The sequence below is a fragment of the Numenius arquata genome, chromosome 9 (genome assembly GCF_964106895.1).
Source record: "Numenius arquata chromosome 9, bNumArq3.hap1.1, whole genome shotgun sequence".
Classification (NCBI taxonomy): Eukaryota; Metazoa; Chordata; class Aves; order Charadriiformes; family Scolopacidae; genus Numenius; species Numenius arquata.
This window is the reverse complement of record NC_133584.1, coordinates 17,379,993-17,407,853: the sequence shown is the minus strand read 5'-3', so window position 1 is coordinate 17,407,853 and position 27,861 is coordinate 17,379,993. Positions and strand designations below refer to the sequence as shown.

Genomic DNA, 27,861 nt, shown 5'->3' with positions numbered 1-27,861 from the left:
AAGCAGATGCAAGAGGCTGGGTATATTAGTTTGAGATTAATTTTATGCTTATTCAGGATTTTTTTTTGTCTTAGCTTGGGCACACCACAGTCACATCTGCTCAGAGTGTGAACAGATAACCAGAGACTTTTTACCAAGTTTTGCATACTAAAAAGATGCAAGTATTGACCAATAGAGAATTGATTTAAAGAATCATCAAGGTCACCCAGGTTTGTCTTGTATCTGTTATAAACATGAATTTGCACACAACTGACCAGGAATAATTGGCACAAAATGGACTGGAAACTGAAGTTATTCAAAAAGCACAAGATAAACTATCTAGATCCTACCTTTCCACCTGTACAGGGACCATCAACTGCAGCCTTCTGAATTACAGGCATGTTGGGACTTTCATTCCTCTTCAGAAGTTTAACATTGTACTTATTCACACCTGCAAAATTCTGAAATAAACTGCAGCATTTATTACTGAATACTAACACTCCATTACTCATTATAACACATCATTTTAGAAATGCATCTGCAAATAGCTTTCATAAGCTAATATTCTTAGAGGATTTAAGCTTACTAAAAACTTAACATTTGTGTTTACTATTACAGCATAGCTTTTAGAGCCTGAGAGGAGTAGGAAAATCATTTGGTATCATCATTATACATCTTACATACTTTCTCTCATTTTCCGTCTATAAAATCTCTAGAGAAAAAAAACAACCTCCAAAATAGAATTTACCTAGTAAAAGAATCAGTAAGATGCCAGTTAAAGAGAAATCTGTAAAATGAGGAATCAGATCAGAGTAAAATGAAAAGAATACATTTCCTTAGTACAGAAGAAATTACCTGTTTGTTTGATATTTTATTATGTGGCTGACTTTCACCTCTTGTAACTTTGGAATCTTCTTTAACTACAAAAGAACGCATGATTTTGAAGTGCTCTTAAAAATCATCATAATAATAATCATAAAATATTAATAACTCCAAAAAAGTACATAGAGTTGCATTAATTTGAATGGCTGCATCAAATGTTTAATTCATACTTTATAGGTCATGCTTTTCTTGTAGGATAAAATAAAATTAAGGATATGCAATAATACATCTAATCTTATATTCTACAAATGTGATCACAAGCAAATTTTTCAAAGCCAAGTTGTGGAGTTTTTTTGTTTTGGTTTTATATCAGATGGAGGAAAGGCCAACATAATGCAGAACAGCTTGATTAAATAGTTCAGGATTAAGTGTGGAATAACCTAATATGCACACCAGGAATATTATTTGACAGTAACAAATCTAATGTAGTGTTTATATAGCTATAATAAATTATTTTCTGTTCATAACTACAAAAAATTCAATAGGTATTTCAATGAAGATCAGATAAAGCAAGTAGTTCTCCTCAAAACAGTTTCTAATTATAGTACTTACATTTTTTATATGGCTCCTGTTTTCTTTGCTGACCTTTAAAGCTGCTGTCATTGAATCCTGGCTTATAGAACTGATTGCCAGTTCCCAGCTTGATTTCCTGAGGTAGGACTGCACCCTAGGATTTCAAACATCAAACCTTAACCAGGACACTATTTATTTATCATTTACATAGTAGTCCCTTATGACTACCCCTTTCCAGAGCTATGCATACCCTGTGTAACAATACTTTCATCCGGACGATTTATTTGTAACATTAACTAGAAACTATTCTGATGTAATGAACTGACGTATAAAATTAAGTACCTTCATATTTTGAACCCAGGGATCTGTTTAAAGTGTATATACTAACCTTCTCATGCATGTTTTGCTGCATGTGGTGAGACTTCCCAGAACTCTGCAATGATTGCCATATGCTGCAGAATTCATCATCTTGCTTACTCTGTGCCTGACAAAATAAGAAACAACAGCCCCAACAAACTCAACAGCTATAAACTCAAATTTTGAACAGCTAATCATAAACAAGGACATTCCAAAAATCCTAAGGTCCAAGTTTAACCGTCTTCAGCCAGCAGAAATTTTCATACTGACACTTAGTAGAACTTGTAGATATCCAATTTATAAAATAGGCTACTGTGGTGGGTTGTATTTACATAACAACTTTTCCTAAGAATCACTATTAAACTGAAACGAGCTTAGTTTGCTTTGAGATTGTTTTTGTTTTGTTACTAACAGAAATTATTAACATAAGAAAGATCACTGAGTATAATTAAATGCAGATGACAATTCAAAATGGTTTCAAAAGCATGCTCTCATACTGGTAGTATTCTTAAATTTTATTATTAATGCCTTATTTTGTAAGGCCCTATCAATTAGGCTCAATTGCTTCACAACATTACATATGTGTTACCACAGAACTGAAGCCCAGCTACGTAAAAAACACTTTTGAAAATCTAGAATCTAAACAAGGATAACACAAGATATTATAGTCATTCAAGTACTGGGACAAGTTCTACTCCGGTCTGTATCCAGGCTAAAACATCTGATGTACTAAAACAAAGCTATTTGTTAATCACCAGAAAAGAACACCCACTCTAAACAGGGGGCCAAAATAAATATTGAGACATTTGGGTCCAATACTAAAGGAATCAGAACACTCACTTTATTTTTCTGATTGCCACTCAGAAATGATCCTTTCTGGGGTGAGTTAGAGTTGCCCTGATTTTCAGCCCTGAGATTGTAATGCTGTCTTCCATTCAGTTGCTAAATCATTAAGAGAAAAAAAAAAAAAATTTATATCAGAAGTGTTTCATTGCCTTAAACTACTTTCCAAATGAAATTTTTTTCCTGTATAGACATGAGACGATTCTTCTCAAATACACCTACAGCAACATGAAGTTACCATTAAACTCATTTTCTTTAAAGAAGTCACTTATTAAAAAACAAAGTTTAATTAAACCAGTGAGAACCCAAATTCACCTGTATTTTTTCCTCCTTTCCAGCATTTTTCAAAGTAAATCATAACCAAGAAGCAAAACTCACAAGAAAATCATGTCGTCTCTTTCTGAGCATGGACAAGGTTGGCCTACAGGAAGCATTACTTGGAACAGAGCTTCAAGGAAATAATTGCATCTCTGCCCAAACAAACTCTTTGTTGACACCAAAGGTGGTGTCGCTGCTTTGAACTAAATATTTGTCTCTTGGAAATGCAACTGGAGCAACTCAAAATGAAACAACTGTCAATAAGGAACTTTTGGTCCCTTTCATTATTGCATTAACTCATTTCTCCAAGATAAGGATTACTGTACATCTAATTAGTGATACAAAAATTAAGTTTTATTTGTACCAATGAAGATTACCATGGTCATAATTCAGCTTCTATGGAAAAACATTTTTGTACAAATGAAAGAAAAGTCTTACTTGAGTAGGAACAAAAAGAGAGCGAGGAGAATGGTTGAGGCCTCCAAGATGCACTTTTTGCGAGCATACAGACGACGGATCAGATGTGTATGGATTGTAGTGATTCACAGCTGGCTGAGGTTTAACTATGGCTGTCAGTTTTTGATTTCCCATTTCTGACCGACTACCGTGAGAAAGGTTAATTAAGGCACTTGACGGCAGACGATAACCTCTGGCAGGTGAGCACCTTAAGAAAAGCAAATTACATAGTTGTTTCGTGTCATTTAATTAGTGACATTTCAATATTAGTGACTTAACAATACTGTTGCCTCTATACCAAAAGATAATGATTCAAATTTGAACAGCAGAGGCTGAAAACTGTATCCAACATTGAAATCTAGTAACATTACACACAGCGTTAATCCCATTTTGCTCCCCTGTGGCCTCTGGTTGTCAAAACCAGAAAACATCCATAATTACTACTGCTCTGGGTTTATATTGTACCTTTTAGTGCTGAGCTCAAAGAAATTTTAAAAATGAGTGAATTGTTATAGCATAGTTTTGTAGTAAATATTTCTGTAAAAAAAATTATGAACCAGGAAATAATATTTTCTTTTTCTCAGATGAAAACTGAAGCCAGTAGCAGAATTATAAACTGAAGTTAAGCAGGATTTAATCAGTTTTATATCGACCTTTATGATTCTGAATACTGAAGATTATTTGTGTTACAGGACATGCAAGGGATAGGATTGTGTTATGCTTGCTGAACACAGATAATACATAAGATTCTCCCCTCTCATAAAAAATCCGTTAATTTATCTAAGAACAATAGTAAAATGAAGTCTGCCTGCTAAATTAGTGAACTTAGAATTTTACCTGCTTACTTAAATACAGAAAAGTTATCGTACTTTTTAAAACAAAAGCATTAATCGTGCCTCCATCTCCTGAAGAACAGTTTAGGTTTTTAACTGTGGTTAGAATTTAGTGCCTATGTATCAATTACTTATAGCTCAGCGTCCCTCCTTCAGAAGAGCAGATGATTACTAACTATTTTTAATCTATATGTTAAAGACATACTGATAACAACCTGCTTTCTACATATTTGTTTTCGAAAGACATTTGGATCTAGTGCTTTATTCCGCTGGTTCATATATGCTTTCTACAAATCAGAAGCTTCTAAATATGCAAAAAAGCCAAAACAGCATTTCCAAAATATATCATCTTCATAAAAATTATCCCTACTCAACTAGAAAAAACAAATGCAAAAGAAATAAAAAATGGACCAACACTAAGAAACAAAGTTTTAAGAAGAGGCATTAAAAATACTCAGCGAAACCAAAGGCCGCAATTTCATGCCATCCATACCAAGAGCATGAGATGACTACGAAAGCCCCTGCACAAACCTTATAGTTAGGCCTCCAAGGAATTCTTCATCAAACAAAACTTCGAAGAGCACATCTGTTTCTCTACTGGCTATACAAAATGAAGTAAAACGTCATCCTAGATATATAACAGTAGCTGTTTTCATCTAAATTATGTAAATACATTAGTTACGCAATAAATAATGAAAAGAACAAACCCCAACTAATTATCAACAACAAAAAAATCCCTGTCTTAAATGAGTAATTTCATTAACAGCAATTCAGAAATGATTCTCAAAGTCATACATGGCTGCCCTTTTAGATATACTTTTAACAGAAATGTACCACGCGTAACAACTTATCAACCTGCATTAACAGAACTGCAATTTATAGCAGTAAGTCACAGTTGTCAGAAACTGCCAGAAAAGAGATGCAAGTCATCTCTTCATTTAGGCAGTCAGAAACCGCAAGCTTTAGCATTACCTTCTTGCATAATGATAGACTAATACTCCTTTAAAATTATACTAGTATATAACCATTATGGAGAAAATAATAACTCTTTTTAAAAGCTGGACTCAAGTCTAGTCTAGTCAAGATTCTGCTGGATGCAAACTGAATGAGAAAGCAACTACTTAAATACCAGGTAAGAAAACAATTTCTATTACTAGAACTCAAACTGTTACACCCAATAAGACTCTGTAAATCCTTTTGTTTACCTGAAATAGATTTATAGTCAATATTCTCAAAGAAGGTGTAAATCCATGCCATTTAACAGAAACGGAGTATCACAGAGTAAAAAACAAATTAGAAATAAAACAATTTGAGACAAATCGTATTTGATAAAATTTTATGTTCAACTTAAGTATCAAGGCTAATACTTTTGTTTTTATCTCTGCTTCTCTTAACTTTGCCCATATCTTCCCAAAATTTTGTTCCTTTTTTGCAGCCTGTGTTCTCTCTCATTGATGTCTCTTGCCTTCTTCATATTAAGAAAGAAAAGGGTAATTTCTTATTCAAAGTATAGCTGTGTAACAAATGACATTAAAATACAATACCTGTAGGTTTAATTCAAAACAGTAAATATATGCAACTTAAAGCTCCTAGTGACATGCTTTGTAGGTCAGAAATTTTTGTGCATTCACAACCATTCTAGAAAACACTTTTCTGAAGCCTGCTTTCACATCACTGGCTGAGCTGTTATATAGCTACAATGTTACAACCATAAAGAAAATATTACCTCCTTTTATTCCTATAATGGTACCTCGAAGACCAACCGGAACAGAAAAGTTTTCTCTCACATTCACAACACGGTCAAACAGCCTGTACTCTGCGTCTCGATCTGGAACAACCCCGTTCTGTTGTTCTAAGGGCTGACAATAACCAAAACACTGTGTTAATGTTTGCAAAAAAACAGGGATTACATTCAAAATGCATTTTATATAACAGTATCTGAAACACACCATAAAACAAACTTTCTGAAAAGAATTGTTTAAGAACACAGAATCTTCCTTTCCCAAATACAAAGTAAGCTTTTTTTTTCTTGCAACTCTCACTCACTGCTGCTGCCTGAGAACAGTGACCCAAGACAGACCAAAGGGATCAATTTAGACAAAATAAAACCATCAAGGGTAACCTGCCTGTATCAGTAACATGGGTAGCTGTGAAATACCAGGCAAGATGAGCAGTTGGTCATATGTCAAGAACTGAACAAAAAGCAAAACAGGGAAGAAGGGACAAATCTGTTTTATTTTGCCTTCATTATACAGCCGATAAGAACTGTAGAAGCATGAAGGACAAAAGGTAGAAAAGAACTCAAAGTCAGTATAACAGATGACTGAGTTCATAGTTAAAAATTCCTTTTAGAGACGGGCTACTGTTCTCAAGTTGATTTTCTAGAAGGCATCATAAAACTTTTTCTTCCATCAACACTGTTCTAAAATTCCACTCTCTGGAAGTTGGCAAGCTTAGGTAACATAATTATGATCTGGACAACTTTAAAAAAACACCTTCTCACATCACTTACTCTGTACAGCAAATGGGGTTTCACAGTTACTCGCACCTTCTTGTTGCTCTTTCTCTGCTAAAGAAAGAACAGAAAGCCATTACGAACTAATGTAGGAAAAAGCCCTGGATTTCAGGTACAACAAAACATATGAAAAGATAATGTAGAATTCTTTTGTTCCTTTTAGATAAAGGTATACAGCTTTCATAAAGTCTTTAGGATGACCAAGTCCAGTTATTAAAACATGACTGATTTCTTACCAGAGCTTTTGCATTGCTCGGCTAATTCCAGAATTCACACCAATTCTGTTATAATGTCCTAGCAAATAATTTCAAAGAAATCAGTCCGTTATTTCATGTGGCTTTACCTTTAGCTTTTTATTACTTTCCTTGGCCCCTTTTTTGATCTGTGGCCTTCACAAAAGAACTTTCTAGTTTTCCTCAGACCTCAGCCAACCAATATCTGAAGGGAGCCTACAGGAGAGCCGGAGAGGGACTCTTTGTCAGGAAGTGTAGCGACAGGACAAGGGGTAATGGTTTTAAATTGGAAGAGGGGAGATTTAGATTAGATATTAGGAAGAAATTCTTTACTGTGAGGGTGGTGAAGCACTGGCACAGGTTGCCCAGGGAGGTTGTGGATGACCCATCCCTGGAAGCGTTTAAGGCCAAGCTGGATGGGGCTTTGAGCAACCTGGTCTAGTGGAGGTGTCCCTGCCCATGGCAGGGGGGTTGGGACTCAATGATCTTTAAAGGTCCCTTCCAACTCTAACCATTCTATGATTCTATGAAAGAGAAACTGCAAGGGAAGAACAGCTCATATTGCACTTAGAAACAGCACTTCAGTAGTTCAGAATATACAGACATCTGTTCCATTCTGAAATCACCAAAAGGCAGAGTTCAGAGTATGGGCTAACGCTGCTGAATCACCTCAAAAAGAGTAAGTCAATTAAAAAGACTAATAATGAGCTCTTCTGAATTTCTGCGACAATTCACATTAAAAATTCAGATATTACATTACATTTTGTATTCTTTTTCTTTGGAAGGACAAGTAATCTTCAATTGTCTTCTAATTCAAGAGTGTGGAAAATAACAAGCAGCTGCTTTTTGGTTCACCCCTGCTCACAATGATGCCAAGCTGCATACCTTGCATTTCTCTATTTCTTCTTCAATTTTCTCAACAATGGCTGCATCCAAAATTTGCAAGTCACAAGATGAGCGAGACAAAGCAGACACAGGATGTGCCTTTAACCATGCAACGATTTCTTGAACTTTCTCAGCTCTAGATAAAAAAGGACATGAATACATGAATTAAAACTTTCAACTGCATAAACTATTTTACCACGTCCATGATTTAATCAGTCAAGTATTACGATATAGGCACAATGCTTGTATACATTCATAAAGTAACAGAATTCAAGAGTTCTGCATAAGTTTACAATAGTAGTTAGAAAAAAAAAATAACTGAATCATGCCATAGTTTCAAAATTAACCTGAAGTTTTGTCTCAGCAAAAAAAAAAAATATACTAAAAAATAAAATTATTTGAAAGTATTCAGTAAATTATGCTTGCATCCAACCAATTAACTATGACAAGCTGTGATTAAAGATTCTGTGACCAGCTGTTTTTCACAACACAGTAAGAAAGAACTTCGGGGTTCTCTGGTAAAATGGAGCACAAATTTGAGACTCTTAAAGTAGAACAGTCCCACAACAGTGTGTCAGCCTGGTAAGAATCCTGTCGATTGCAGCATCACACAGACTTACTAACTCAAGCCTGTGAACAGGGCTTACTAGCTAATAATAATGTTACTATACTGTATCTGGGACCAAGGTTGCTCCTTGTCTCCCATGAAACTGACTGGATGTATATTGAAAATGTGTGAAGTACTTTAAATTCTGTGCATGTTATTTTTCAAATTCAAAGTGATCTTAAACAATTAAAATAATTATTGCTTATTTTCCAAAATTATCTTTTGGTGACTATTCTTACTGAAGGTTACTTTAAAAGCAAGAATTATGAAGCAGCCATCAGAAATTAGATTTCTCATTTGTTGGTCTTGAGATAGGAGTCTGAGAGAAACTTGAACTCCCCAGCTGGAATGTCCATCATTCTGATAATTTTTTCCAGATTCATCACCAAACAGTCATGCTGTTCAAGGACAGCAAGGTTTCAGTTACACAGCAGCCACTATACGATCACCACCAATTTCACAATGTTGTCAGCCTTTATTTTACTTTTTCTAGAAAAAAAAAGAGAGACAGAGAGAGAGACAGAGAGAGAGACAGAGAGAGAGACAGAGAGAGAGACAGAGAGAGAGACAGAGAGAGAGACAGAGAGAGAGACAGAGAGAGAGACAGAGAGAGAGACAGACAGAAAACACAGGAAAACCGAAAGAAAAAGGACAGAAAAAGGACAGAAAAAGGACAGAAAAAGGACAGAAAAAGGACAGAAAAAGGACAGAAAAAGGACAGAAAAAGGACAGAAAAAGGACAGAAAAAGGACAGAAAAAGGACAGAAAAAGGACAGAAAAAGGACAGAAAAAGGACAGAAAAAGGACAGAAAAAGGACAGAAAAAGGACAGAAAAAAACGGCTTACCCATTCTCATCTTCTCCAGGCCAAATGTCATCTTCATAGAAGATATCTTCCTGGCTGTTCTTGGCTATATAACTAAATAGTTCAGGGACCCTGAAAATGAATAAATAGAAGACAAACTTAGTTTCACGTTAGCATAGACCACAAAAAAGCCTCACCAAAACAAACTTTGACAGGCTTCAAAATTTATGGAGCCCAGGCGGATTATTTTTTACTTAATTTAGTGTCATACTGTTCATTTGTCAAGGGTAAGCTGCTGACAAAACTTCTCTATCCCAAAATATACTTCTCCTGGGCAGGAGAGACTCTTGCAAGGAGAATATCAGAATAAAAGAAGTTCCATCAAGCAATCTCCAAAAGCAAACTCATTAGTTATTAGACGATCTACATCCAGAGGACAAAATCCAAAGACTGATACAAAGGTAGATAATTTGGGTGAAGTAAATACCCAATATTTACCTCTCTAAATACTCAGCAAGTAGTTGTTCTACTGCAGAAGAATACATCCATTCATTTCCAACTTTCTTAGTATAGCCAGGAACTTCTTCATTTTTCTTATTGAACTTCAGGTTTAGCCCAACATTCGCTTTGTGATCTCCATGAGGACTAGAAATAAGAAAAAGTTTATTAAATTGGAATAATAGATATATGTGTGTACATACATTAAAAAACTCATATAAACATACATCCTCAGCCTTAAACCACAGCAAAATTGAATTCATTGTATTGTTTACTTGTTAGCATCGCAACAGCTGTAAATATTACAGGACAGAAGCTGTGCTATGGTAGCTGTCCACATGCATGCCCATACTTTATTGCCAAAGAAGGCAGGAAATATTTTAGTTCTTCATTAATTGAAATTTAATCAGCCACAAGCTACCTGGCATTTACCAAGAAGTAGAAGGATGTCCCTGAACCATCAGTGGAGAACACATGTACACATTAAATCACAAGATGATGCTCATGCATCAATCTCTTCTTTAGTGAGCTGTCCTAGGAAACCACAATTCTGACATTCAAAGAACTATAGCGACTGCCTCCCTTACATACTTTAAGCAGTTTCAGTCTTAACTAGTTCTTCAAAAAAATTACAGGTATAATTGTTATAGCTTTATACTAGTAGTGATGATAAATACAATGAAGTTAGATCCCAATTCCAATTTTATTCTCAGTGTGGCAAAAAGGTCAAACTCCCGCTTCAATTATGCAAGTAGTTAACCAGGAAAGTCAATTTATGTCTTTGTACAATACTAAAGTTAACAGAACAAATCTCCAGTAAACAAAATTAAAAAAAAGTTTATGATAGGAGCGAAAAACAATGTATATGAATTCAGTTTACAGCAAATAAACTCTAAAGAAAGCTTCACATCACAAAACAGTTATACACCTGATAAGAACAGCACTTAAATATAGCAGAAAGGTAGACTTGTGTTACAGTTTAGAAGCTTCTCTACAGTCAAAATTCACAAAGAGAACTTACTTTTTCTTTGATCCTCTTCCAATAAAGATACTCCCTGTAAATCTGGAGACAAGATATCCACTTACTCCAAGACGGCTGGCCAAAATATATGCAGGATTGTATTTCACAGAATATTTCTTTAAAACAAACAAACAAAAAATATTGCCAATTCCCAAAGGATAAGGATTTTTACAAAAAGGGCAAATGAGTAATGTGGAAGCATCCCTTAAAGACATTTTACCATCGCAAAAATATATTTGACATCTTGTTTAACCTTTTACTAAAAAACCAAAAGCACTTACATGCTGGTTCTGTATTAAAGGATCAAGCTGGGGTTCACACGGAATATTGAAAACTACACGAATTCTACCTTCTGTGATCACATCGTGTGAATCTTGAACCTTGAAGAGACAAACAACATATTAAAAATGTTACTTAAAAAGACTTTGTCGTCTACTTTATCAACAATTTTGCTGCAGTAGGCACAGAGTTGCTTTGGGATTCATCATCTTGCCACGACCTGTACACTGGTTCCTCACAGAGGCAAACAGCATTAAATCAAAGGAATCCATGACTGAAAATGGTCCAAAATGGGAACTCTTTATATTGAAAATTATCCCAAATAATTAAAAAAAATAATCCTGCATTGAAGCTGTGCTACCTTCTTCTTGTTATGCCAGCAACAGTGAATAGGCAAAGCAGAAGAATCCCCTCCCTCTTCTGACTAAATCATCAGGGAATCTTTGATTTAAAATTTTAGCTAGCAAACCACCACTACTGCCACAACATCTTAGATTATTTTAGGCTTGCAAATAAAGCAATTTAGGGGAAAAAAAAATTTATTGGAACAAACTTCTCCCATGCAGCCGTAGTAAGGAGATCCCAGCATAAAGGCTGTACTTCCAGGAGGAAACAAGTCATCCAAAGTTTTGATGTTTGAAAAACGGGAGTCAAAGGCTTTGATATCCTACACAAAAAAGACAAAATCGATAACGTTAAATATAATTCACTTCCAGCAGAATTTATAAAAAGCATCTATTTATATGAACTTGTTAATTAACATTATCTCGGTCTGAAATAATTAACTGAAAGCAAAGAAGTTACAAATGCTGTTACATAAGCAACTATGCTACCTTGTAGAGCACCACTATGGTACTTCATACAAAATACCATCAGTAAAAAGACGACAAAAGGCATTTTTTCAGTTAAGATCCTTCAACTGTGCAACAGGGTCCCAAATTTTGTGACAAAATACTTGCCGAAGCACATTATATCTTTTGTAATACAAAAAATTACATTAATTTGTTTATTTTTGTTCATTTTTTTGTTTTAAAGGACCATATACCCTTTCCTCCCCGTCCATACATCCGCCCCATGGAGTAAGGAGCTACTGCAGAAAGATACTGCACTTGTATATTTACCTTGACAACAGTTTGGTAAACAAAAGGAAGAGCTTGTTTTGACCACTGCTTCTCCAAATAAACTTCTCCATTTTGGTTTAGCTGATATCTATTACCAGTGAGTAACTGGGCATACACAACTATTGAGGTTTCATGAATAATTATTCCTTTTCTTCTCTGGTAGCTGAATACAAAAATAGAACATTTAGACCGATTACAATAAACAGAAATGAACCAAGAGTGTGGAATTAAAAAAAAAAAAAAACCAAAAAAACCAAAAAAACCCCCCAACTTCTTTTAACAAAAGGATTCTAAGTTTGCCTCCTGTTTTATAAAAAATACCCAGAATAAATGGCTTAGCCAATCGCTTATCCATTGTTGCACAGCCACATAGCTAAGTGTGTAAATTTAAATTTGACCTTTACAGTGGGAAGAGTTAGGGGTAATTAACACAGTTAACTCAAGTGACAGATAATAAAATGGCAAGCTACTGTAACTCAGTTGTGTTCCATTGGGCATCCACACTCTAAAAGAGCAAGAACTCTATTCAAATTTAACAATGCTAAACTATTTAAGTTGTACCTCGATACCGTATGACTCCATTCTATATATTTCCTACAACTGAAGATTACTAAAACCAGAACAGAAAATTGAGTTGGAGAGTAAAAACTGAAACTAATTCATTTGAGAATTCTTTTGTAACAGTATCTAAGTTTAAATATCTAGGGACTAACTCCATATACTATGAAATTCAACATAAGCTCTTTTATGTTGTTTGTTTGTTTTTTTTTTAAATTCCAGCAGACTTACTAACCTTTATCATCAGCAGCTCTTCTCTACTACCTAGGTATATACTACAGCAATAAAACATAGCTAAGTTATAAAGTGCAAAGTTACACTTTAATTTCAAAATTACTTACTGCTCTGAAATGCCTTGAATTTCTTTTAACCATATGCTTTGTTCCTTATCTCCAACATATGCCACTTTAGTCGGGGGCACTGCATTTCCCATGTAAAGCTTTTGTGTACCATGTGGTTCTTCCAAATAAAACCTTGATAAAATCACGACAGGCACAAATTTAACCAAGTAAGATTAATCTCGACATGAGCAAAACTTAAAATAGCTAGAAATTACTTGTTAAGGACATGGAAAACTTGCAGCATCATTTTCTCTACCCCTTCCACAACAGGACACACAGCGTACTTTTTATAAAAAATACCAGTGCATGTGCTGAAAGGAAGATTGTATAGAAAGAGTTCTCTTTTACATTATTTCTGTGTATGCCTTTTTCCCCTCAAAGTTAAGAATGAGCTGTTCCAAACTTCCACATCTATAGCAAAATACTGAAGGACTAGACTTCAACAGAGATAAGCAAACCTCAGAATAATTACAATTAATAATAATTAAGCAAAGGTTCTTCCACTAAGTAGCCTTCGATACGTCTGGACTAATTTGCTGTTAGCAAGTATTATAATAAAAACCAAAACTGTTGTACAACCTAAGGAATTTATTTTGAATAAAACAATAAAGATGACAAACAACTATTTATGGAATGTCTCTTACTTAGTTTCTCCATCTGATACAGCAACAACTCTGGCTTCTTCAAGGTGTGGCCAATTAACAAAAACACGCTTTCCAAGTACCAAACTGGCAACATTTTCTACCATCTGAAAAAATAAAGAAGTTACCAATAGTTTAAAATATTAAAAGATTTTTGTTAAAATATTTTCAAACTGCTTTTGCAATAAAACCTCCTCTAGTTAAAGAACAGGTTTTTCTTGCAGAACAAAAAGCTCATTTTAGTTTATTAAATTCTGTTTTGAGACATACTACATAATCTCTGATTAGAAACTGAGAATCACATTTCATTTTTTAGGACAAAGTATCATATTTCAAATGTGGCTCTTTACATAAGCATATGTTAGTTATTTACATTTCTGTTATGGGGTTACTAAGTACTTTCTTCTGTTAAATCACTTTGAACTATTTGTGCCTCTGGGACACCATAATCAAATTGACAATTTGGGATTAGTGAAATATTCTGTACCATAAATTTCACTTTTGCATCTCACTGAAATAAAGAAACAGCACTTACGTCCAGGGCTTTACTAGCATCTGTAATTTTAGTCTCACATTATGTTCTATTTTTCCAATGATTTTCTGCTGTTTTTTAACCTATTATTCTGGCTTATTCAATTCTCTTTGCCATGTATCTTGAATATTCACTCTCCCTATCTGTTTTCCTCCTCTCTCCTTTCCTGTTTTTCCTTAACTATTTATCTCAAACTTTTTCCTTTTTCTGGATTTGTCTTTTGCTACATGATGTTTTTAATTATGAAGTAGAGTTGGCTTTTAAAGGATTTAGAAAAGATATTTTGCTTCCTAATCTCTCTGTGTCAACTCTTTCCTCTAATTCCTCTATCAAATAGTCTCATTCAAGTGGAAGGTGTAAGTCTGCTTTGTTGATTAAACGGGACTGATTAAAAAAAAGTGTCTATATACTCAGCACCCCAAAGACAAGGAGCACTGGTGTGGAAACTCTGCTTCCTTGCATTTATACCAATTCCAACTATTATTTAAGTCAGGAGCAAGTCTCACCAACTCCTTACCCGAGAATACCTGATAGCTACCACAGAGAAATGCCAGAAACTCTACTCAGGAGACTTTCTGAAGCCAGGACAAATTTAAATCTTTGAGCAGATTACCAAAATTTTAGGCTGCTCACCACAAAAATTTAGTGTTTTAACCCTAATTTATTTTTTACTATTGACTCCAAAAGTAAACAAAAGCTTTCAGTGTGAACTAATACCGTTGATGTTCTCAGTGAACTGATTCAGCTGATGTTTTCGAAACATATTCCAAGAATACCACCACGTAATGGTCTCAACTTTGGGTTGGGAGCTAAGAATTCCAGAGTTCTTACTCCAGTAATTAATTCTATGGCCTTGAACAGAGCCATATTTCAACTTCCTCTCTATTAATCAAATTTTAACAGCTTGTACATAAAGCTCATTTTGAAATCAAAGCATCACTAGTTAAATAAAATTTTAAAAAATCTAAATATTATCTTTTAAATTGACTATTCTACATATCTAACTACTCTTTTTAAAGAAATGCTTGGGTTTTAATTTTTTTTTTTTTTAAATTTTTCAGTACTACTATAAATGTTTTTCCCCTATAATACACTGTTGAGAAGATACAAAAAAACCCCCAACATTTCAAATCTGACTATTTAACAAATTCAGTCTTTTTATGACAAGTTTTTTTGTTAGGAGCTGAATACTTACCTGTTCTTTTGAGTTCTCATCAGCTATGATTTCTAACATCATGTTCTCTCCATGACTGCTTTGCTGAAACACCTGTACACCACTTTTTCTAAGATGGAACTGGGTAAAAACAAAACAGCACATAAAACTTACTTGAAACTCTTACATAGTTACCTATTAAATAGAATTGAAAATCTCAAAGGGAGAAATCTTTTACCTTATGTTTAATGTGCTTTAAAGTAGGAAATCCACAAAAATATAATGCGCTCTTGTTGATTTTAGTTATCTTATTGTGGGTTATTTCTACGTGCCAAGCATCCAAAGGTATTGTTTTATACCTAAAAAACAAGTAGCACAACATTTGCTCATACAGATCAACCTTCGGGTCTAGAAACTCTCATTGGTCATTCAAACATTCATTACTTGACAAACCCTTTAACTTTACAGGAAAGTGGCAATTAATTTAAGCAACTTAAAATCTATACAAAGGACTATAAAAACCCATGCTATAGCTGCAAAGAGACTACTCATTAAGAAAAAGACAAAACTTCAAGCCATGGTATGTCCCAATCTCACTATTTTAATTCATTGTTATTGTCAAATTCTAATTTAGCAATGATTCCATATGGTATCTTTCATCTTCACAACTTCGTTCTTCTAAACTAGCAATGGTTCCATACAGTATCATCCACCTTCACATCTATTCATTCTTAATAGAGTGAATCCTGAACAGAGCGTTCCTCCCCTATTTTCCTTTAAGTTTGACTACTATTAAGGTTATGTTTCCATTTAGTCTTGAAACCTTAGCCAGTGTTAAAGCTAGCTGGCTACTTTCACTGAGAGGAAAGTGAACCACACATTTCTGTTCAACTCTCTGCACTGGATCCAAATCCCTTCTTTTTTTACAAATGATCTGGAATTACCGTACTAATAAATCATCACTATTATCGGATATTTGTACCAGTCTTTTATCTTCTGTGTCATACAAAGGAAAGTAATTCTCTAGAGTGCTCTTGCTAACTCAGCATTGGTTTATCTGTTTTGCAGAGTAATATTTGAAGAAAAGGGACAAACACTTTCACTGCGCCACCCACAACAAGCAACATCTAATTCAATATCCTACATTTTTCAGTGTATATACTGGCATATAGAAAGCTTTGGTTAAAATGCTAATAAAAGTATTCTAACAACTTTTAGTCTACTCTAAAACAGTTATGCCAATGTTACCTTGTATGACATCTTTCTATTGCAGGGAATTTCTCTGGCCATGGTGACAAGTACTGGAACTCCGCTTCTTTGTCATACCAGTACATTAAGCAAGCACTGTGAGTATTTCTTCGTTTCTCCTCTTCTTTTAGGCACTTATTACAGGCTTCCATGGCCTGCAGCAATCGTTTCTAAATTTTAGAGAAATTAGCATGTGTGAAACTGGCAACAAAAAATCAGCACAGAAACATCCACATTGGGAAAGTGGATACCTGCACTTTTCTGGTTAATGTGTTATTCTTCTAATTGCAGCCTCACCCTTTCTTATGTCCCAGCTCTCTGATAAAAATAGGACAATTACAATGGAATGGCTTTGGAGAATAAAGATCATATTTTTGCAAACATACTTCCAAAGGCTAGCCATATTTTGCCTTTTACATTTAACATACAAAGTAATATTAAAAAGATTTTAGATGTTTTTATAAAATTCTGCAAAATAACTATTGAAGAAGCTTCAAAATCTTATGGGTCATTCAAGTAGCAACTGTTATCTTTTGTGAGAAGATTCAGTGCTGTTAAACTTTCACTGTGACCTATGGAAACAAACCAACAGGCACACACCACCACCTATATATATCTTAAAATCTGATCTGCACTTTATTCTCATTCACTCTTTGATATGCTTAAGTCTAACCTGATAAAAGATATTACAAGAACATATAATACTGTTATCCTATATGCAAAAGGAAAATGTTACTATTTTATTCCTCTCCATTAATGTTTTACTGTTTAATTAGTACTTAGTTTTCTACCCATTACTAATGTTCATATGAAGAGATTTTCTGTAAAAAGACTGGGTTTTTTTTTTCAAATGTTTCTTTTGTTCTACCTACAGACATTGTATATTTTTCTATGTATATAGGAATAAACATTTTTTTCCTCAAAAGATATGAAACTACAAATTTGAATAACTGAATAAAAACATGAGAAAACAACAAAAAGTCCACATCCCTTACTTGGGACTTCTGCCACTTGAAACTAACTTTGCTTGTGGTAACTTAACCTGGCCTTACTCTCCAGGCAGCAAAATTTATATTTTTCTATGGTCTTATCAAGTGTTAATGTAAACTTCCAGTTAATTGCACATCTAACTGTTGATAAATTAAGAAGTTTAGCAGATTTGTTATGAAGCTTTTGCAGACAGCAGACATTGAAAGAACCTACCTCATCAATAAACGGGATTAATACTACAGCTTCCCATTCTTGCTGTTTACCATTTAGATCAGTTTTAAAATCCGGCGGATAATATTCTATAATAGGAGAGTCTTGACTAATCATCAAATGCTAGGAAAACACAACAGAGGAATTAAACAATATCAGAGACAATTCAGCACTAATTCTAGGAAGCGATAGAGGAAGGCTGGTATTAAAACCAATTCAAGGTTGAATAGGAATTCAACACATCATTTTACTGTCCTAGTCTGAAATTGCTTAGCAAATGCAAAATTTTGTATTTATTACTAACTTCACCACGTACTAAGAATTGTAAGCAGCAGAATACTTAAGCATACACCTAAAATACAGAGGTAGAATATAACTAAGAGGAATGCAAAAACATCAGGAAAAGATTTCCTTCAAAATAAAGCAGACAACCAGTAAGAGACAGATAAATGCAATTTAATTCTAAATCCTACCTGGTAGCATTTAGGCAGCAGATCTTTGCTAGCTGCTGGAAGTACAGCAAGAAGCTGTTCAAATGGCATGAAAGGTTTTCCCAGTTCAAATTTGATTTTGAGTTCGCTGATGTTGCGAATATCTGACAAATAAGGTGCATAATGGTAAGGATAATACCTGCAGGGGAAAAAAAGCCCTCTTCAGTTACTTGATTTAATTATAGCACAGCAGTATTCATAGATCAGAAACAAACTGAACTACGTTAAAAGTTTCTAGGATACAAAGTGAAATATCGCTCGATCTTTAAGCAATTTCTCATTTAACAATTTCTCTTACCAGCTCCATGACTGAACTCCATGGTAATAATAATGCAAAATCCATTGTATTGCCTGGACATAACATTCAGCTTGATCAGCCAAGAAGTCACTTAAAAGAAAAAGGAAAGATACTTATTAGTTTTTCTTATTTTCACTGATATATAAAAGTTACTTAGCACCTCATACATAAGAATGAGGATAAAGCATTCTGGGAACCTAAGACTATCGCGATTTTCTGGATTCATTTAATACTAATGGAGCTTTTCTCTTGTCCTCACATACTTGTTATAGAAAACTTGACTGGCAGCTCTTCTTGCATTAGCCAAAAGCATCACCCCTGCAGTGCACTGCCATGTGTTCGCTGCTTTCAACATGGATGAATAATCTGTCTTGTATTAGACATACACAAAGACTTGTCTTCGGGGTTTTAGAAGGAAAAACAAAAAAGAAGAAAAAAACATACACTTACTCAGAAACTACTTCTACACCCATCTTAGTCATGTAGTAAGTTCTTTTGTATTGCCTAAACTCAGTTTCAAACAGATCATCATCTTCTGGTTCGTCTTCCAACGCAGCTGAAAAAGTAGTCATGGAAAAAAAAAAAAAAAGGATTAACATTCACTTCTCTACTACAATAAGGTTTGAAACATTCAGTCTGGACCTTACACTTATTCCTCAATTCACAATTATAGGTGCTCATACTTACCCTGCACTGAAAGTAACACGAAACAAACAAAATCTTTACCCAGATGAAGCCTGGAACTTTTTTCCCTTTAAAGACAGGCAACCCATTTTGTAGCCCAATTGTAAGAACAGAGAGGAGAATATAAGCCATCAGAAAACAGTTTAAGAAAAGATTAAAATAAATTTTAAAATTTATTCTTTTTTAAAGCAACATCATCTTGTATTATGGAGCAATATTTATACATTTTTTGACATTAAATTTCAAATCATGAGCAAAAGACATTTCCTACAAGTGGAATGAGTTTAAAAACATAATCAACACAACCCAAACCCCCAAAGCTATATAAAAGTCTGTTCATTTGTCCCCACCTATATAATAAAATACATGTTGTTGAAGATTTGGTCATTCATTCCTTTAATTCACCACGGTAATACCGGTCAGGCAAGAAGCCCTTCAAAAGCTTTAGCCCCACTCCCTCTCACCATAAACCGGTGATGTGCAGTTCCATTTCCCAATAGCTGACTACGTAACTCATTTAGATTAAGGTAATCTCTGACACTAGATTCTTACAGATCTTCCTAATCTATACCCAAATTAACAAGTTTTTCTCTTGTAAGTATATGGAAAAATTATTTGCACTTACTTTTAGGGGTCACAACTTCGCCTTCATTTTTTTCTAAAGCAGCCAAACATATAGAATTTTCCTGAGCCTATTAATTTAATATTTGAGATAAAGTAAAAATACAGAACAATACGCACATACCTCATTCACAACCATATAATCTGCAACTCAAAATGCTATGATCAAATAATAAGTATTATTATTGTTTAGTATAAAACCCACTACATTTTCTTCTCTTGTAATTGCCTAAGGAAATTTATTTTATCCATACAGATCAGACAAAGGAGCAGTGCCAAATAAGTCTCAACTACCTTTAAGAAATCTCCGAGTATCTTTTTTCCAAAATACAACTATTTCCAAAACCACGCTATAAACCTATAAGCATTTCTACCTGTATCATGCTCTGTGCTACAGCACCAGTATGTAATCAAATTTTTAATCAGTAAATTTTTAAGAGTTCAAATTACTTTTCTGGGAAGTAAGGATACAAGAAATCGTGTTTAAGAGAGTCAAACAAGCCAAACATTTGCTTCATTCTCACACTACACGCTGTCTTCTGTGTGCAGCACTAAGCAGCTCTCAAAAAGCAGAATCATTGGCCCTCTTCCCCTGTACCTGAGATATGCAAGCTCCTGACTGCCACTGCCATTCAAAGGATCAGTCAAGATGGCTAGCTAATACTATACAGCTGCTCTAAACTTCTGCGCCAAATAAGAAAACAACCACAAATAAAACATACCTTAATTAAAGGAAGAGCTAACATCTTGCTCTTAACAAACCACAAACTACACTAAAGGAACAGGATAACGATATACAGTGATAGATTAAACTTGAAGGAATTTCCTGGTGCTACTCTACTCTCTGCTAATGTCATATATTGAAGGACAGGCAATGGAGGTGGTCATGGGGAACATGACAGTGGGGCAGAGTCAAGATACAGAGAAAGGTGCTGTCCTTATTAATTAATTATATATAGAATTGCAAGTTTAATAACCACTCTGAGATAGCTCACACCAATGACACTGCTGTTTATCCATTCATTGTCACATAGTCATCTGATACCAAGACATGCATGAATGATCTATCACTGTACCTGAAACACATAAAACTTCCAGCAGGCTATGCACTGAAATGCAAAATTATAAAGCACAACAATTTGACCATTAATTCACCCAGAAGTAAGTTTGCTGCTGTTGAGGAACAGATATTAAAGCATTAAGTTATGGGTTTACAAGATTTGAAAAATCTTGAGAACCTGACCTTGACTTAACCATTTCATCACTCACAACCAGCAATGTATACAGGCAGTTCCTCAAATGATGCATTTTAATATCTTTTCTGATCTCAAAACATAGGTTTATGCCACTTAATTTGTCTAAGATCATATTATTCATTTGCAAAAAGTAACATGCAATTTTGGAAATAAGAGCATGTAAAACACTAACCTTTTGTTTCTTTTGTTTATTTTTTCTGGCTTCCTCTGCTGCAATACCAGCTGCCTCATTGAGGTATTTATTGCCTACTTTACTTTCAAACCATTTTAGGTCTACAAAGACTTCACTGAAGTGTTCACGATCAAACTGTGCAGAAAGATTAAAGTAAGTTTAGAAATATTTGAGGGATGCCAAATTTAAGAGTGCTAAATTAACAATCTCTTTTTATTAGGTGCATTAGATTACATTTACAGTCATTTGCACATAAAGATTTTGCCCTAGAGCTACAACTAAACTAATAGATTAATATTAAAAATCTTTTTTTCTTAACAATATATAACATATTTTGTTTTCTTTCAGTAAGGCAGCAATGGGTAACAAAAAGAGTAAGAAAACTTCCACATTTCACTATCAACTCTAGAAGTATATAGGGTCTGGGTAATAGTCTTGTGCCACACATCCAACACTTTCATAGTTCTGCCCAAGAATCAGAAGACAGGGCTGAAGCAGGGACAGCAGATGGCCTTACACCTTCCAGGTTCAGCAGAAGGCTGAGATGTTTCCATTTCTATATGGCCTATATCTTTTCTCATCTCTAGGATGGATTACTGCAACAGCACTTTACAGGATTGCCTCACGTATGCCAGTTAGTTTGTGAAAAGTGCTGATGTCTGCCTCAGAGATACTAATGCTTTATTGATCTTTACCAGCGACCTTCATAAAAAACTTGCAAAAATACGCTCTACAAGATCTTCAGACGTAGCTTACCCCGCAAGAAACCCGGCAGGGGGAGTAAACAATACTGCTGCCTGCACCACGTTTGGCCCAGTACTGCCGCTCATTACTCAATGAGAATTGAGGACCATGATTCTACTGGTGAACCCTCATTTCAATTGCAGTACTAAAAGATGCTGGATATAACATAGATCAAATAATTCAATCTCTTTCCTCTCACATTATGTTAACATCAGACAACAACTGATTGGATCCCATCAGTTAAATGATAAAACAGCTGACTGAACCACTTGTAAAACACAGTCATTTAACAGTGCCTTAAAACTACAGCACGGTGTATTTTAGGGCACTGTGTTGCGGTTATATTCAGACTATACCATTCTACGCAGTATAATTTCAAAGTTACTTACATCTGACAATCTTGTAAGATATTTCTCAAAGCGTTTTAAATTCAGATGCCCATTTTCATTTATGTAGCCTATTGGAAAACAAAGTGTATTTTGTTTTTTTTTAATTAACAGTTTAAAAATGTAAATTTATATGCCACATAGATAACAACACAATCTTGACGGCTTTCAAAAGGAAGAGTAATAAACGCTAAACATTCTAACACAGCTAAAAGGGTCAATAAATATTAACACAGGAATGTTAATGTTTCTACTTCCCACAACTAAGTTTAGTGTTCTTACCTCCCAGTTCTGGCAAAATAGCCATATATGTTCTATAAAGTAGCGGCAGTGCATCATGATTAATGTGTAAATGAGGTAGATGAGGAATAAAATCATTTCCTACAAGGAAACCCATTAAGATCCAATCATCTATTATCCTCTCAATATCATATTCAAAGGAAATCTTGTCCTAGGGTGGGGAAAAAAAGAAGAAAAAAACCAAAACAAAACACAAAACCCACAGGAGCATAATTTTTGTTATCATGTTTGCATAAAAAGACCTCACACATTTTTTCAATCACAGCTCCATTAGAACTTACTTTTACTGGTGAAAATTCATAATCAATATATTCTCTCATCAGAGATAAGTGCAGTAAATGAAATGTCGTTTCCTCTGGTGCACATGCTCTATAAATTATTCAAAACATTAAGTTAATTATTTATAAACACTTTCAACATGAATAATTACTGAGTCCAAGGTTACCTAAAACCACGTAATCTTACCAGGATTATATCTTTGCAGAGGAAATAACGTATAAACATGTCTTTGAATCTATTTTAGTATTCATCTGGTTTGAGTCTATAAAATTTTGCAGTAGAATCTTCTAACCAGCAGATGTGACTGGACTGTATGGAAAACAGCTAGCTTAGAGAAAGCAGGGCTGCTCTATGGAGTGCCATGGTGCATCAACCGTCTCCTAAATAATTATCCCACTATCCAAAAAAGGGACAACCTAACCTAACTTTGCAGGAAACCCAATACATTTTAAGGTATTTTAGAAGTAGTCTGAGTACATAGAGAGTACACATTCAGGTCTAAACTGTCTGGGTTACATGTGCAGTCATTTGAAATGCTTCTTGAAAGAAAAGACTATGCTCAACTTGAAAATATGCTCCATATGCATTATCTAGTAGCTTCAACACTTTGTACTACAGCACCAAAAATTGACAAACATACTGCTTATGGCATAAATTAGTCAACATATATTCTGCCTTCTTTTCCTCTCTTCACTGAAATTACTTAATACCTAAACCAACATTACGCCAAAATCGGTTAAGACCTACACCTAAAGTTTAATTAGCTCAAGACTGATGTGTTTTAAATTAATAAAGGACAATTGCACCTTGTAGATATCATAGACACTTGGGACCACCTCCAAGGACAAACCAGCATAAACACGCGTGTATTCACACATATACATACAGAGTAGCTTTTGGCCAAAACGTACTAGAGGAAGATGTGTGTGATACACAAGTGCATATGAAGACTACTAATAAGAACTCTGAGCTACACTTGGCTGCACAGAACTTCAGACCCAATTCTGTCACTTTTTAAACATAATTTTCATATCGGTATTAAAGAACTTCGGCAAATTCAGGTTGATGCTCTAAGACCCTAGAGGCATTTTGCCCCTTATTCTTCATTGCACTGGACTTGAAAATCCAGATAAAACAAATAATTTCTCTCAACCAAGAAACTGCTGACAGATATTAATTTGCATGTATTTTTAGTATTTTCAAATTTCCAACTGTAAGTATTAATAAAAGTGACCATATTGACAGAAGGCAATTCCTGCAACTTCCAGAAGTAAATTCCTGTAATGAGCAATAGTATCCAGAAATTACAACAGGAGCCAAATATGGAACAATGCTTGAGGGAGGGGGAAAAAGAATTTTTCCTGGCAATAAAAACATTTGTTTACTAGCAAAAATTATGCATTTATATATATATATCTATCTTTGTATGACTTATCACTGTATTATCCAAAATCCTTTTTGTATCAAGAAAAGTGTATTTCTCTAAGTCTCTCCCATCTTCTCCCTTTATCCACCAAATATATGCTTAAGGTCCTTCAAAGAAGGAACCTAACCACAGTAAGAGTTATAAAATAGTTTTTCTGTTACTTCAGAATAGCTCCATGTACATGCACAGATCTGGGACAAATCACCTTGTTCTGACTGATTATAGCCCACAATATTCTTCAAACAGGCAAATCCCGAATAAGAGCCTCCAGTCAGCCACTTCAAGAGAGTTTATTTTGCTAATTATTCTAGTGATTTACTTATATGCACAAAACCTCAGAGATATAAATACATTTTTAAAAGTCCATATCTGCATAAGACAATTATAGAAACGATGCCAGTACAGCCTTGCTCTATTCATAATATGAAGAAAGAAGCACAACACACCAAAGCTCTAAGGATATTTTTATCAGCTGCCCTGACAGCATACATTTTCTCATGTAAACAAATTCAAATGCACAATTTAACAAGTTGATTTCTCTAATTTCATGCATTTTCCAAAACAAAAGACTTTATTTAGTAGCAATCAATAAAAACCCCATTTTAGTCACCTAGTACCTTTTGGATTTAATTTCATCATATATAAAGTAAGAGTAAAGTTAAATCAGTTCACCTTTGAGATTTTTTACCACCAAATCTGACTTCTTCTCTTAAGAGCGCAAAGTGAGCCTCATGACTTGTTAATCCCAGCATAATCTATTACAAAGAGATAATAGAAAGGTCTTACTTCATTATTTTTTTAAACTGTTATTCAAGATTCCAGCAGCATAAATTTTGCTGTTCTATTTCATTACAAATTCAAAAGTTTGAAGGAATACAAAATTACATGCTTGTTTAATAACATTTTAGAACCCTATGCTTTTAGGAAGACACCAAAACCACACACACTTTATAAACTTCTGTTGTTTGTATTATTTTAATTGCACATACCAAGTCAGCATCTAAGCCATAGAGACAGTGTCTTGTGTTTGGATCATGATGGGGTTTTGCTTTTTCTGATCTGATGAACTCCATAATTTTATGCTCACCTTCCCCTGGAGTCTGCACAAAAAAAAAAAAAAAAAAAACCCAGAATTAATCAGTAAGTATTTTTCTATTAAAAAAAAATATATTTAAAATAAAATACTAACAAAATACAATGACCTCATGGCCTGATAAGTAGACTGTTACTCCTTGCCAGGATTTGTCTGTGGAAATCTTCATATTTACAAAATATTTAAGATGTTCATGCAATCTGGCCATGAATTCAGTTCCTGAAAACAGAAATCTCAGTTAAACACAAAGCTTTGCACTAGTCATTCAAAACTGCATTTACATATGAAAAGTATTAATGAAAAGAAAGAACAAATAAAAATTCTGCAAGAGATCAAGGGAATAGCTGTTTTTTCGCAAAGAGGTTTCATATTTTGCATAGGAACCTAAGAAACTTTTTAGAATGAGACAGTATTCCAACCCTACTAAAACTTACTAAAAGTTCAGTTTTCAACTTATTTCAGCCTTTATCAACTCTGTCCTCTATTTTTAAAAAAATGCCTTACAATAGAAAAATGCCAAAATATAGATGCAAACAAGAAATCTAAACACTTAAAATTTATATAACTAATTATCTTACCTGGTGTAATACAGTTGGAGTCAAATCTGGCTTCCGTAGGGAGAGTTTCTCCCTTTTCTAATGCCTTTTTTATTTTGTCTTCTGCCTCTTTTGCTGACCTAAAACAAAACAGAGTTGGAGAGAGGGAGTAGAGACAGAATCATCTTATTCAAATGTTAATATCCTAAGTATAGCTTTACTGACAAAATACATAAAGTTTATCTTTTAAAGAGTGGATTGGTTTTTGAAAAAATAAAGGGGGAATGGGGGGGGGGGGGGGGTGGAATTTAACTCCTGAATAGAGTTTGAACTTGTTTCTGATGCAACTGGAAGGCTTAAAAATACCATCGTTATTAGGGGGAAAAATGGTAAGTAGTCATTACTCAGATACGGGTAATATTTAGATTACCAAGATGATCATTCAACGGCTGATCACAATGAAAGCAAATTAATGTTGAAACAGTAGGAACACTTGGAATCTAAACATCTAAAATGCCATCCCCGAACAATAACAGTAACACAGTTAAACAAAGCAGCAAGTTTGGAATACCATGAGGGTAGAAAGGGTGAAGTAACAATTTACCATCACTAGTAATGGAGAAACAAGCAAACAAACAAACATTACCCTAGCCTTTCTTGGCCAAGGATTTCATAACCGCTTTTGAACCAGAAAAAGAAAAGCCACCAACATCTTAGATTTTCTCTCTCAATTCTGCTCCAATTTTCTATTTAGAACTCTTCCTTAATCTTTTACTTCCTCTCAACCTCATTTTTTTTCCTTAAAAAAACCCAACAACCAAAAGCCAAAATCACAAAAAAAAACCCAGTAGCTTGAAAATATTTTCTCTTGTCCCTTTATTGCAGTTTGTCTGTGTCACATTTCACTCACCATCCCTATACTGTCTGACCACTGTCTTTCTTTCCTTATAGCAGTCTTCAAAAAATCCTCCACATCTCCCAAAAAACTCATATAATTCTTCACAATGTGAAATCTACTTGCAGCTCTGTATTTGAGCTAGCTTGCTAACTGGTATCAACAGGAAACCAAAGTTTCATTAGAAACTGAATTTCTGCTATGAATGTCCAAGAACATTCCATTATAGTTTCCAAAAAGGTGTATCTAGAATTAGCATTCACAAATACCAAAGACTCTCACAGGTTATGAAGCCACTGGAGACATCTGTAAGAACTTCACTGCAGATTTATTTCACAAATAATTTAACAGGAAAAAAGCTCTCCACGCCCCCAAGTCCCGCGTACATAGAAAAATATTTCAGTTAACAAGCAAACTCTCCTTTTTGGAATCCTGATTTTACGTATTATCATTTTACAGGTAGTTACTCTCATTCAACTAAAAATTAAAGCTACTGTCAAAATATATTTTTCTTTTCATAACATACATTTAAGTAAATGTTTTTTTAAAGTGTTTACTATCCTAAAGACAGAACAAGAACAAATATTCTCACCTAAAGCGTCTCCCACGCTGTTGATTCATTTTTGCTCTTGGAGCTACTCCATCAACTGCCATGAAGAAAACCTTCCTTGGTTTAATAATGCGAAACAGTACTTCCAAATAGTGAAAAATATCAGCAAAAATCTTATCTTCTGAGATTCTGAAGTGAACGTCATCATCATTTGGATGGGAACACTGATGTATAATGCCATTCATATCCAGGTATAAGTTGTCAAATTCTGGAATCTACAAAAGCCACAGTTAGTACCCATTTGGTGAGAGCT

The 27,861-nt window shown here is 34.4% G+C and overlaps 1 protein-coding gene across 1 annotated transcript in view; it reads right to left on the bottom strand.

Moving 5' to 3' along the window:
• XRN1 (5'-3' exoribonuclease 1) overlaps window positions 1-27,861 on the bottom strand; it is a 33,973-nt gene that overhangs the window by 3,297 nt on the left and 2,815 nt on the right. Inside the window, exons 2-34 of the mRNA XM_074154159.1 lie at window positions 27,591-27,823; window positions 26,146-26,243; window positions 25,677-25,786; window positions 25,464-25,574; window positions 25,147-25,229; window positions 23,051-23,138; window positions 22,752-22,920; window positions 22,473-22,540; window positions 21,334-21,474; window positions 19,916-19,982; window positions 19,057-19,162; window positions 18,607-18,696; window positions 18,291-18,447; window positions 17,821-17,940; window positions 16,618-16,787; window positions 15,608-15,728; window positions 15,412-15,510; window positions 13,688-13,791; window positions 13,044-13,175; window positions 12,145-12,307; window positions 11,577-11,690; window positions 11,026-11,124; window positions 10,745-10,860; window positions 9,724-9,870; window positions 9,268-9,357; window positions 7,815-7,950; window positions 6,694-6,750; window positions 5,908-6,040; window positions 4,713-4,782; window positions 3,331-3,556; window positions 1,763-1,858; window positions 1,414-1,528; window positions 835-899 (exon numbers count right to left, since the gene is read on the bottom strand). Of these exons, the coding sequence (XP_074010260.1) occupies window positions 835-899; window positions 1,414-1,528; window positions 1,763-1,858; window positions 3,331-3,556; window positions 4,713-4,782; window positions 5,908-6,040; window positions 6,694-6,750; window positions 7,815-7,950; window positions 9,268-9,357; window positions 9,724-9,870; window positions 10,745-10,860; window positions 11,026-11,124; window positions 11,577-11,690; window positions 12,145-12,307; window positions 13,044-13,175; window positions 13,688-13,791; window positions 15,412-15,510; window positions 15,608-15,728; window positions 16,618-16,787; window positions 17,821-17,940; window positions 18,291-18,447; window positions 18,607-18,696; window positions 19,057-19,162; window positions 19,916-19,982; window positions 21,334-21,474; window positions 22,473-22,540; window positions 22,752-22,920; window positions 23,051-23,138; window positions 25,147-25,229; window positions 25,464-25,574; window positions 25,677-25,786; window positions 26,146-26,243; window positions 27,591-27,823 (3,894 nt within the window). The remainder of the gene's footprint in view (window positions 1-834; window positions 900-1,413; window positions 1,529-1,762; window positions 1,859-3,330; window positions 3,557-4,712; window positions 4,783-5,907; window positions 6,041-6,693; window positions 6,751-7,814; window positions 7,951-9,267; window positions 9,358-9,723; window positions 9,871-10,744; window positions 10,861-11,025; window positions 11,125-11,576; window positions 11,691-12,144; window positions 12,308-13,043; window positions 13,176-13,687; window positions 13,792-15,411; window positions 15,511-15,607; window positions 15,729-16,617; window positions 16,788-17,820; window positions 17,941-18,290; window positions 18,448-18,606; window positions 18,697-19,056; window positions 19,163-19,915; window positions 19,983-21,333; window positions 21,475-22,472; window positions 22,541-22,751; window positions 22,921-23,050; window positions 23,139-25,146; window positions 25,230-25,463; window positions 25,575-25,676; window positions 25,787-26,145; window positions 26,244-27,590; window positions 27,824-27,861) is intronic.